Raw genomic sequence first — 12,169 nt, 5'->3', positions numbered from 1 at the left:
CTTTTCTGTATCACTTCAAACTCTATGAACCTCACCTTGAGAGCTCGTTCGTGATCATACGACGACACGCTGGTGTTCCGGTGCCAGCAGACATGCATGGTGGTGTTGGAGCGGTGCTGTATCGGTTTCTCAGCCACTCTGTCGTTATCTCCAGCACCAGCCGCATCGACGTTCTCTGTGGAACCTGCAGAAAATAGGCAATCACTTTGTAGAGATTTTTATTTTTTTGAGGATGAAAGTCGCTTGTTCATTAATCATTTCAGTGCTTGTTATCCTCTCAGGTACTAAGAGACTGGTTTGTATTTGTTCATGTGGAATAATGCAGTCTGATGACAGCGTAAATTGTAGCCATTTGCAAAAATACTACTCACAATAGCTGGAGTTTAGACTAGGGATACTGAGGTTTGTCAGTGTCGAGATACTTAGCAATGCTCTCCTATGAGATTTCCTCCCAAAATGTGATGCTAAAATGCACACACGCACTCACACACACATACGCATGCACGCACGCACATACACACTCACGCTAACTCACTCACACACACACACACAAACATGCATGAACGCACGCACACACTCACGCACGCACGCACTCACTCACTCACTCACTCTCACACCCACACACAAACACACACACACAAACACATACACACAAACACATACACACACAAACACAAACACAGACACACACACACTGCTGACAGAACACTTACTGGAGCTGGACTTAAGACTAGGGTATTGCGGCTTGTCGATGTCTGGACGCTGTGCGGCCAACTGCACGGCCTGGTTGATGTCTTCTATCCACTTGTTCTTCTCCTCCTGGGAGCTGTCACATCACAGGCAACAAGTGGTCAAACCAAGAAAAGCAAATAGACTCACCTTCGTCGTGTCCCATTACAGTGGAACCCCCCTTTTAAGACCCCCGATGGAAGATTCCAAGACACCACCACCCAATAGAAGACTCTCTCCCTCTTTCATTTTGCTTTCAGTTTCATTCCCAAGAAAAGGTTCATTCAAAAGTGGCTATCTCCCGATATAACCCCGTCGGTTCAATCTTCAAATGGTTCAAAACTACAAACACCGTACCGGTTATAGGTCACACTTTTTAGTGGAAAATGCTTCGACGCCGGAGCGGGTACTGGACCCAGTGCCGTTGTAGTGCAAGTGCACTACAAAGTACACTTGCACTACAACGGCACTGGGTCCAGTACCCGCTCCGGCGTCGAAGCATTTTCCACTAAAAAGTGCACAAAATTTGACCTATTTCGTTGCCTATAGGGGACGGAAAGAATGTCATTTCAATGGTGTGATGACATTCTTTCCGTCACGTGACGTCTGGAGTATATATACAGTGGTGTTGAACTTGGTTTTTCCGTTACTATATTTACAGGACCTATTCCGGTATCCCGTTGTAGGAATCCATAACCGGTACGGTGTTTGTAGTTTTGAACCATTTGAAGATTGAACCGACGGGGTTATATCGGGAGATTGCCTCAAAAGTTAGTGCACTTCAAAATGTGGCAAGTTGACTTTCAACAGCAAAAAAGAAAAAAGAAAAAAGAAAAAAAAAGTACCCCTTGCCTGTTTGCTCACACACTAACTTGCTAAACAGCTGCAAGCTGTACAGAGGAAAGGAAGATCTACAGAAAAAGGCATCATTCATCTCGCTGTCCGGGCTAACGATATAAGATGTGTGATCGACAAGAAGAAGAAGAAGCTAACTCGCTTAAAAAATTGTGCATTCCCTGAATCGTTCACTACTGTCACTTGCTTGTTCGTTCATTCCTGATTGCTTACCTTGCTGCTACCAGGATGCACCTGCCTCCTCCGTAAATGGCGAAAGTATTCGGCACGGCCACCTTGGACTGTTCCGTTTCCTCAATCTGAAATATGTGTGTATTTTTCCATCAGAGTGTGATTCCATCAAAAGCCATAAAACCAAAGCAAAATCTGTAAATATGTTTCTTTCACACACACACAGTTGTTTCCTTGACAGCCAAAGCAATTTCTAAACTTGAAGCAGCTTTTTTTTTCAATTGCCTAAACAAATCTGTATAATAGTGCATTTTACCCACCTGTGCCACGGAACTGGGAAAGGTTAATTATAAGAACAGATAGCACATGAATGTAGACAAAGATTGAAGAGCACACACACAGACAGACAGATGTGAAAGTAAGTACCAATTTTTTTTCAAACTACTTCAGAAATCTGTAAAATAGTGCATTTACCCACCTGTGCCACAGAACTTGGTAAGGTTAATTATGAGAACCAGTAGCACACAAATGCAGACAAAGAGTGAGGCGCACACACACAGACAGACAGAGATGAAAGTAAGTACCATTTTATTTACTTAAGAAATCTGTAATAGAGTGCCTTTATCTACCTAGGTAAGAACACTCAACAGGGTAAGCTTAATCATGAGAACCAATAACACACGAATGTAGACAAAGAGAATGGGGAGCACACACACACACCTACACACTCACATGAAAGTAAGTACCAACTTACCGTCATGCCCTTGAGAGGAAGCTGGCCATGCACTTTAAACTGTAGGAGGGAGGAGGCGGCACGACTTGTGTAGACTAGCATATCAGAAAACTGAAACACAACAATTAAGCAACATTGTTATACAACTACAGAAGGGAAAACGTTGAAAAGACCATGATTCTCGTTGGCTTAAGGTGAAAGTGGCACACCCCGACAGTAACACTAACACAGTCATACATAACAAAAGGTTATCAAAGATAAAACTACAAGAAGACAGCTGTGAAAAGCAGTCTCAGAAGACAACCATGTTTACCTGTGTGTCAGTGTAGGTATGTTAATGCCCCCCCCCCCCCCCCCCCCCACACCCTTGCAAAAGACTCTCCCAACGAAACCAAACACACCCCTTTTAAGAACTTATTGTTTCCAGATTTTCTCATAACCTCTGTAAATTTACTTTCACTTTAATATTCCCTCCTTTTTTTAAAGACCTGATTTTTTCAGACTTTTAGAGATCTTTAAATGGGGGGGGGGGGGTTCCACTGTATGTGTAAATCCACATCTGCACATCTTGTGTGTACACTTTCCATTAGTGTATGTGAATGCCATGTGCAAGTTTGTTCAAACCTCACATCTGCACATCTTGTGTGTACACTTTCCATTAGTGTATGTGAATCTCATGTGCAGGTTTGTTCACTTTCCATCAGTGTATGTGAATCTCATGTGCAGGTTTGTTCAAACCTTTTAGAAGGGTAACATAGAAACAGCTGGCGCCTTACCAAGAAGAACATCCGCTGCTGGTAGCCTTTCCTGGAGTACTTCTGTAGACACCCTTCTCTCAGGAACTCCTGCACACACAAATTTACTGTAAACAAGCTTCCAAGTCACATTACCACTTACAGTACACTTTTTTCTTCTTCAAAGAACGTCAGATTAGTTAACACATACAATGTAAATGTATTTCTTCTTCTTCTGCGTTCATGGGCTAGAACTCCAACGTACAAATGTTGTTGTTTTTTGTATGACCGGGTTTTCACATGTATGGCCGTTTTTACCCCGCCATTTAGGCAGCCATATGCCGCTTTCGGGGGACACTGTGAACAAGCCTTTTTACTGTAAACAAACTTCTAAGTCACATTACCATGAACTGTGCACTCTTTTCTTCTTTTCAGATCAGTAAACACAGAATGTAAACGCATTACACACAATTTACTGCAATCAAGCTTCCAAGTCATATTACCTCTAGCAGTACACTGTTTTCCTCTTCAAAGAACCAGATTAGTAAACACATAATGTAAACACATGTCTTCTTCTTCTTCTGCATTCATGGGCTGAAACTCCAATGCCCAATTATTTTCTTCACAATTAAGTTTATAAGCGTATGGCTATTTTTACCCCACCATGTAGGTAGCCATACTCCGATTATGGGGGATGCATGCTCTTTATTTGAGTGTTTCTATAACACACCGAACTCTGACATGGATTACAGGATATTTTCCATGCGTACTTGGTCTTGTGCCCGCACATGACCTCGGAGATCAGAAAATTCTCAACCCTTAACCCACCAGGAGTGGCTGGGATTCAAACTCAACATGGGAGGCCGGCACCTTATCCACTAGGCTATTGGGCCCACATTACAATTTTCAAGACAGCCAAGCACACCCACCCTGTCCAAGTTGACCAGATGATCCAGGCCGATCAAGTCTCTCTGCAGTTCCATCAGCTTCTGCAGATTGGACTGAAAAACAACAACCCGTAGTATTGATATAAATACTTTCACAGCAAAACTAATACTAATAACAAATCTGCGTATGACAACCACCAAAGGGACTGACAAAAAGTATTCATTTAAGACATTAGGTCACAATGGATATGTCAAATATATAGCACACAAAAAGTATTCATTTAAGACAGTAGGTCACAATGGATATGTGAAATATATAGCACACAAAAAGTATTCATTTAAGACAGTAGGTCACAATGGATATGTGAAATATATAGCACACAAAAAAGCACCGGGAATCCTAATGGGTGGTTGTAATGGCAAGGTCATTATCGAGAGCATAGACCATTTATCCTGGACCGCCAACTAGCTCTCTCTCCGCTCTTTCTCTCGATTACGAGGTAGCGGCCCCTCGCATTTAGGAACGAAGAGAGGTACAGAAAAGCGTGCTATCCTTCTCAGCGCAACTACTACCCCGCTCTTCTTGGCCTTTCAGAAATCAGGGGGATGTCATATCCGGTGTCGATTGTAAACATAGACGAAGTTGCCGAGGTAAGTTCTGAAAATGCTAAAATAAACTCAGCTAAAGTGCATATGGAACATGTTTTTCGATGAGTTTTGTTAAGTTTAGTTTGGAGTTTTGGAAAATCTAGTTCATTGTCACCTCCCATTGTCACAAATAACTGGAGCGTGCTTTCTTTTCACTGTCTTTCAAACCGGACGCTAAGCGCCCCTGTGAAAGTCGAGCGTCGTAACCTCGAAGGGTCACGTGACGAGTTGGCGGTCCAGGCTATTTGGTCTATGTCGAGAGGTAGTCGCTGGGCCAGGTTCCACTGTAATTAGTACATCTTTGGAAGAAGTGCGGATCACAGTATAAGTATGTCACACTCACACTTTTAGTTGTACTCAAAATCTATAATCAATATCTATCTTTCAATATATATATATAAAACCTGTAAAACCTTACCAGCTGGTGCAACTTGTCTTTGTATGCTTCTGTCAGATCACGAACTTTTTTAAAAGCCGCTGAAGCAGAAGAAAACAGCAAAATTATAACTTCCATTTTTTTGCTGCTGCAGACAAAAAGTAAAGGATTTTAAAATGATAAGCACACACAGTCAGACACAACCACACACACACATGCAGACAGACAGACACAGACAGACAGACAGACAGACAGACAGACAGCTCACACAGACAGACAAACAAACACACAGTCACATACACAACCACACGCACACATCCAGACAGCTCACACACACAAACACACAATCACATATACGCAACATGAAATCTGAAGGGAAAACATTATTCAAACCTAAACCAAATAATTCTCCAAAGAAAAAACGTTTTCATAAAAGTTTTAAAGAGAAAAATAATTCTCTGTACTCACGAGTTCCACAGGAATGCTACAGAGTGTCTTACCTTGGCAATCTGCTGCATCAGGATGGGAGGGAGGGTAGTGTTTGACTAGGCCTGCACACAAATAGAAAGAAACTCAAATCTGATTAAATTACATATCTTATCCCAACTCACATATATAGCAATTTACTTCAGTTTAGTGCTAGAACGCTGTACTACGCATCACCTTGGTAACAAGGTTGGCAACTCTAAAAAAAGAACGACCCTGACCTATAAACAGGACCGAGGCTGCCTTCCTATTTAGTGTACAGTAGAACACCCCTTTCAAAATTCTTTTGCAGTCGGTACTTTAAATCTTGATAAAAATCTGTATCTCTTTCACCAAGTTTAAAATGTTGTCCGGGATTACATACTGGTGCCAAGACAAGGAAATAAACCTCAGGTAACATAACAAACATTAGGTTCAGAGAAAGGCATCAAGCATTTAAATTTTGTTTCACATCAAACCCTTTGTTTAAAGAGCAAATTCAAACTATCTTTGGGAAATCCCTAGTACATGAACTTGGAGAAAAAGATAAAAAGAAAAGAAAAAAAAAGCAAGAAGCTTACGTTCTAGAATGAGTCTGTTGTGTAGTTTCACATCAAAACCCTTGTTAAACAGCAAAGTCAACCTATCTTTAGAAAATCCATAGTACATGCACTATCACAAAAAATACAAAACAAAACATAAAGACAAGAAACTTACGTTCTAGAACCAGTCTGTAGTGTAGTAATCTCTGTCCAGGCTTGAGGAAGAATGTGTTGAGAGGGAGGTAACAGACTTTCTGGGATTCGAACTCTCTGTAGGCCTCCTCAAACGTCTTGTTGTGTTTCACCCGCTGATCCAGCTCTGACACCATGTCTTCTTGGGCGGAAAAGTAGTTCTGGTACAGCTGTAACAACATAACAGTCGATTTTTCCCAGTTAGGCATAGACTAAAATGGCAAAGCTTTGCATTTCACAATGCCTGTATGTTACTAATCAAACAATGGATAAGAGGAAAAAGGGATGGAGGGAGGAAGGGAGGAAGGGAGGAAGGCTGCCAGTTTAGCCTGCGTGGCACACACAGTATGTGATGTTACTACAAGCACTACAAAAAATACATCTTCACATGTATAGATCTAGGTCCACCCATGCCCCATGGTGATGTACTAGTTTTTTCTTGAGAACTACCATAAAAGTTCTTATGGGACGCCCAAATGATTATGGGATTTATACACTTTAAAGACTGTTTATTTGTTGAAATGACCATTTTACATCTAAACCGTAAGCCAAACTGAACAGGGTGAAAACAAGTAGAAAAATTTTGGAAGGTGTTCGTAATGCCTCATTTACTTTGCAAATCAACAGATTCCACAAACATGCATTGAGAGGTCCATGATCCAAAAAGAAAACCACACACACAAAAACATAACTAAACAAAACAAAACACAACTAAACAAAACAAAACACAACTACCGTATTTGACGGATTACAAGACGCACCGTTTTATAAGCCACACCCCCGACTTTTAACAAAAAAATTGGGACGAGCCACGTATAGGCCGCGTCACTATATTAGCCGCCGTCGAAAAAAATATAATCAGATCGTGTCAATCAATCAAAACAACCAGGCAAACGAAAGTACGGTATTTGGCGAAATCGGCTCCAAGAATAAACAAGTGAAACAAAGAAGAAAAGTGAAAAAGTTTGAAGAAAAATATCACACACACAATTTGTAACCAACACACACATGTAGTCCCGCCCGGAATAAGTTTTTTTGGGATGTTTTACGACTTTTGCGCACATTTCGAGCAGACGAAAACACAACATGGCGGCTCTCGCTCCCCCAACTATCGCGAGACACAAAAAAACTAAATCGCGCGCGCGCGAGATCCTGATACATCCGGTGTTTCTCTGTACGCTATCTTGTCACGACGACTTGTTGACAAACGAAGATTCGCGAAAGAAAGAGAAAAGCGCCGAGTCTTGAGTAGAGAGCTAATAAAGTACCGGTAATCGCTAATCGAGCGAAATGAAAATCCGCGGCGACTTCCATTAGGTGAATGCTATTCAAGTTTAGGTAACGTTTTAGCCTCATTTTTTTTATAATCCCGGTCGCTGCTGCCTGGTGGGTTAAGTGTGGAGATTTTTCCGATCTCCCAGGTCAACTTATGTGCAGACCTGCTTAGTGGCTTATCCCCCTTCGTGTGTACACGCAAGCACAAGACCAAGTGCGCACGGAAAAGATCCTGTAATCCATGTCAGAGTTCGGTGGGTTATAGAAACACGAAAATACCCAGCATGCTTCCTCCGAAAGCGGCGTATGGCTGCCTTAATGGCGGGGTAAAAACGGTCATACACGTAAAATTCCACTCGTGCAAAAAACACGAGTGTACGTGGGAGTTTCAGCCCACGAACGCAGAAGAAGAAGAAGAAGAAGAAGCCGCATCTTTTCATAAGCCGCAATGCATTTAAAAACAAGAAGGGCAAAGCCCATACGACTCACATGCTTTACACATTTTTCCTACCAAAATACATGTGACCTTGACCCAAGGTCAAGGTCATCCAAGGTCATGCAACACAAAGCTGTTAATTCAAGACATAGGAAGTACAATGGTGCTTATTGGCTCTTTCTACCATGAGATATGGTCACTTTTAGTGGTTCACTACCTTATTTTGGTCACATTTCATAAGGGTCAAAGTGACCTTGACCTTGATCATATGTGACCAAATGTGTCTCATGATGAAAGCATAACATGTGCCCCACATAATTTTTAAGTTTGAAACAGTTATCTTCCATAGTTCAGGGTCAAGGTCACTTCAAAATATGTATACAATCCAACTTTGAAGAGCTCCTGTGACCTTGACCTTGAAGCAAGGTAAACCAAACTGGTATCAAAAGATGGGGCTTACTTTGCCCTATATATCATATATAGGTGAGGTATTGAATCTCAAAAACTTCAGAGAAAATGGGAAAAATATGAAAAATAGCTGTTTTTTAGGCAACATTTATGGCCCCTGCGACCTTGACCTTGAAGCAAGGTCAAGATGCTATGTATGTTTTTTGGGGCCTTGTCATCATACACCATCTTGCCAAATTTGGTACTGATAGACTGAATAGTGTCCAAGAAATATCCAACGTTAAAGTTTTCCGGACGGACGTCCGGACGGACGGACGGACGACTCGGGTGAGTACATAGACTCACTTTTGCTTCGCATGTGAGTCAAAAAGTCGCGGCTTGTAGTCCGTCAAATACGGTAAACAAAACAAAACAAAACAAAACAAAACAAAACCCACCACAAATAATCAACTGCTGGGGAGACACACAATGTTAAAAAATCAACAGATCCTTACTGGACATGACAAAAACAGCACAGCTATCTATCATTGTTTCCTTCAGTATAGTCGGCTTCTGTGTGATTAATTATGAGAGTTCAATACAATTCTGCTCACCTGCTTAGCTCCCTCTAAGGCACGAAGCATTAGGTCACCGATGTGATGACAGTCGCCGTTCATCTGTGACGTGGAAGATGATTTCCCCTCCCTGTGGATTGAAATTGACATTTGAGCTGCTTACAAAAATACAAATGAGTGTGTTTTCTTACCACAGCATATCAAAATGTGTTTCACTGCATGTTTCTTCCAATTCACTACAAAGCAAAGTCAGGTGCACAAAGACAGACTGTGAGACACAAACACAGTCACAAACATAGACAACCGCACAGTGATTACGCCAGAATCAGCGGAGAATAGGACACTTGACCAATACATGGACATCAATAAAACGGGCACATTTCAAAATAAATGGTTCAATCCATTCCTCTCTTTTGACAAATAAAGGAAACATGTAAGAAGTCACTTGGTAACAGCCTGTGATAAGTCAGTTATCTGACATTAATAACCAGTGACTGATGTAATCATCGGGCCTGAACCCTGCGCACATATGCAGTTTTGCTCCTACATGTGACCAGTCTTCCAATGAAGTACTGTCAAGCAAAGAATTTGTATAGTTCTTGTATCAAGAGCCTTTCACACGCAAGCATGCACACACACACACACACACACACACACACACACACATGTACGTACACACTTCCTCTCTTTCTTTCCCTCACCTCCCCCTGCACTCTTTGAAAGTAAAATCATAAGTTTAACACTGCAGCCATACCATAAGGTAACTCGCTGATCTATCTCTTTGAGAAGGGCGGTGTGAAATTCATAGATAGGATCCAGTCGAGAAAAAATCAGCTCTGTCAGAGAATTCACCATCTCAGGATCTCCACCCACTGCATTCCGGAACCACTGAAACAATTCCAGGAAAAATTTTTAAATTCACGCCTCAAGAACTAATAACTTCGGTGGTACATGCGTCTTCACTAAATCGACCAAAGAAATATTCACCTGTGGCTTACAAATAACCTACCATGCCCTTACACCAAACTCAGTTGTAATTTGGAACACAAAGAGGACATCTATAATTTACAGAAACTTTTTGCTGGTCTCGCAGTCAACTTCTTGTCACAGATACCTTTGAATTAGCAATCAGTCAAAGTCTGCCCATCATTTTAAAGGTATGGCAAATAAAAAATAAATTAATCATACAGAAATGAAACAAATAAAATGTTAATTAACAAAAAATAAATTGTCAAAACTGCAGCAGACTTGCACTCAGCCCCACATTAGTATTATTTGGCTATGACCCAAAAAGTAAGACTGATGAAGGTTTTGATTATATTTTATTACAAGCAAAGTATTACATATATAAATGTAGAATAAATAAACTAAAACCAACAATGCAAATGTTTCTCAAAGAACTGTCTTACTTACACAAAGTTGACAAATGAAGTATTCTTACTTACTTACACCAAATGGAAATGAAGTATACATATTTTTTAAAGAAGTGGCTACCATACCATACCTTAGTCGAATAATGGATAACATAATAGTTTATATCCGTATTTTCCAGTCAAATATCATGTTTTTCCGTTGTGTTTTTTTGTTTTTTTGTTCTCCTGTTTCATTTACAGAGGATTCACTTTTGATTTGTCACATGAAGATAATTCACAACTGTTGTGTTGTCACATGTTCCTATTATATTGTAAATGTTGATGCCTGAATAAACCATTAAGAAAATTTTTTTTTTTAAATTGTCCAGTCACTCATTACTTACCACACACAACACTTCCAAGTCTTTTTTATATGCTCGTTCTGTCATGAGTAGTTCCTTGACAATGTAGTATGCTGTATCTGTAGGTCGACGCTGGAAGACATGGAAAAACAATGATAAATGATCTCAAAATGACAAAAGCCATTATATTTCAGAACGAACCATTATGCAAAATTCTGCTAAGTGTCATACACATGAAAAGTAGAATTGTGTGTTTTATACGAAAGCACTGGAAAGCAAAATGAAAAAAGATCAAGCCCTAGCCCTATACATTGTAGCACCAGCGACATTTTCCATAGGGGTGAAATATACTCCTCTTAGCCTGCATTAGGTTTGATGTGATACAAAGTAGATCATCATCAAACTGAACGTAAAGTTTGTTAAATTGGTAATAATTAGTAATTAGACACTCGACTTACTGGTTCAGCCGATTCATTTTTTAACCTTTAACATCCGCAAGGCGCATTCATGCGCCGAATGAAACTTTTATTGTCAACACAAAGCCTAAAAGGATCATTATTGCACCATGCACTGGGTGGTTTCCCTGTTTTTGCGTCACATCTTGGCAAAGCATTGAATAAGTCACAGGTTACCAAAGTCAGTAGGGGGTAGTCATAGATAGTGTACTAGAGAATTAAAATACGTGTTAAATGACACTAATTTTGATGCAGGCGCTAACATTTTTAAAAATATTAATTTATTACCTGTACCATTATTGCTGCACTAAAACTAAAACTAAATGTTAGTTCCTTGTAGACTATTTTAATATAAGATTTACTTTTGACTTTTGTTGTTGTCATAAATTTACATTTTGGCTTTGTTTGTTCTACAGGTTCAATGCCGTCGATATCTTTCAGTTTCTCAACATATCGGGCTCTTACAATCGGCACAAGACTGTCAATGTACTTCCCAACTTCCAGCTTTTGAGCCTTGACGGTTGTTTTCTTCATTTTGTCTGCATACACAGTGAAATACGCAAAAAGAACAAGAGTGCAATGAAGAAAACTAACAAAGACGGCATCCAATATGGCGGCGCGAAGAGAGTATGAGCGGAGTTGTGCCCCTTAGGGCTAAAGCTAGCCGATCCATTTGATAACGTCACGCCGAGTAAGAAGAATGAATTGGACCTATAGGCTGTATTCAAAATTGGGAGGTCCATAATCTGAGAAAGGAAACAATGAATCAAGAAACTAAAACCCAGGTGCACATCTGCGGCACCTAGGGAGTGTACGTGCACACTATCTTGTTCCTGCCTCTTGCCATCTCAGAGGTATGGCGACCACAGACAAAAAAGAGTTATCTCCCTTACCTTCTAGAAATTTCCGGAACTGTCCAGTTAATTTTTCATTCTTCATTTCTTCCCCTCATAGGAGCAATAGCAAGTCTCTAATATCACTGGCATGATGTGCTT

At 40.5% G+C, this 12,169-nt stretch overlaps 1 protein-coding gene across 1 annotated transcript in view; it reads right to left on the bottom strand.

The window, feature by feature from the left end:
- LOC138945871 (FERM, ARHGEF and pleckstrin domain-containing protein 2-like) overlaps positions 1-12,169 on the bottom strand; it is a 103,277-nt gene that overhangs the window by 9,796 nt on the left and 81,312 nt on the right. The window contains exons 17-28 of the mRNA XM_070317390.1: positions 10,762-10,851; positions 9,760-9,893; positions 9,045-9,135; positions 6,316-6,502; positions 5,634-5,684; positions 5,176-5,234; positions 4,152-4,223; positions 3,265-3,333; positions 2,510-2,599; positions 1,798-1,883; positions 714-826; positions 36-184 (exon numbers count right to left, since the gene is read on the bottom strand). Of these exons, the coding sequence (XP_070173491.1) occupies positions 36-184; positions 714-826; positions 1,798-1,883; positions 2,510-2,599; positions 3,265-3,333; positions 4,152-4,223; positions 5,176-5,234; positions 5,634-5,684; positions 6,316-6,502; positions 9,045-9,135; positions 9,760-9,893; positions 10,762-10,851 (1,191 nt within the window). The remainder of the gene's footprint in view (positions 1-35; positions 185-713; positions 827-1,797; positions 1,884-2,509; positions 2,600-3,264; positions 3,334-4,151; positions 4,224-5,175; positions 5,235-5,633; positions 5,685-6,315; positions 6,503-9,044; positions 9,136-9,759; positions 9,894-10,761; positions 10,852-12,169) is intronic.

Source organism: Littorina saxatilis, linkage group LG13, assembly GCF_037325665.1.
Source record: "Littorina saxatilis isolate snail1 linkage group LG13, US_GU_Lsax_2.0, whole genome shotgun sequence".
Taxonomy (NCBI): domain Eukaryota; kingdom Metazoa; phylum Mollusca; class Gastropoda; order Littorinimorpha; family Littorinidae; genus Littorina; species Littorina saxatilis.
This window is presented reverse-complemented; position numbering and strand designations above follow the sequence as displayed.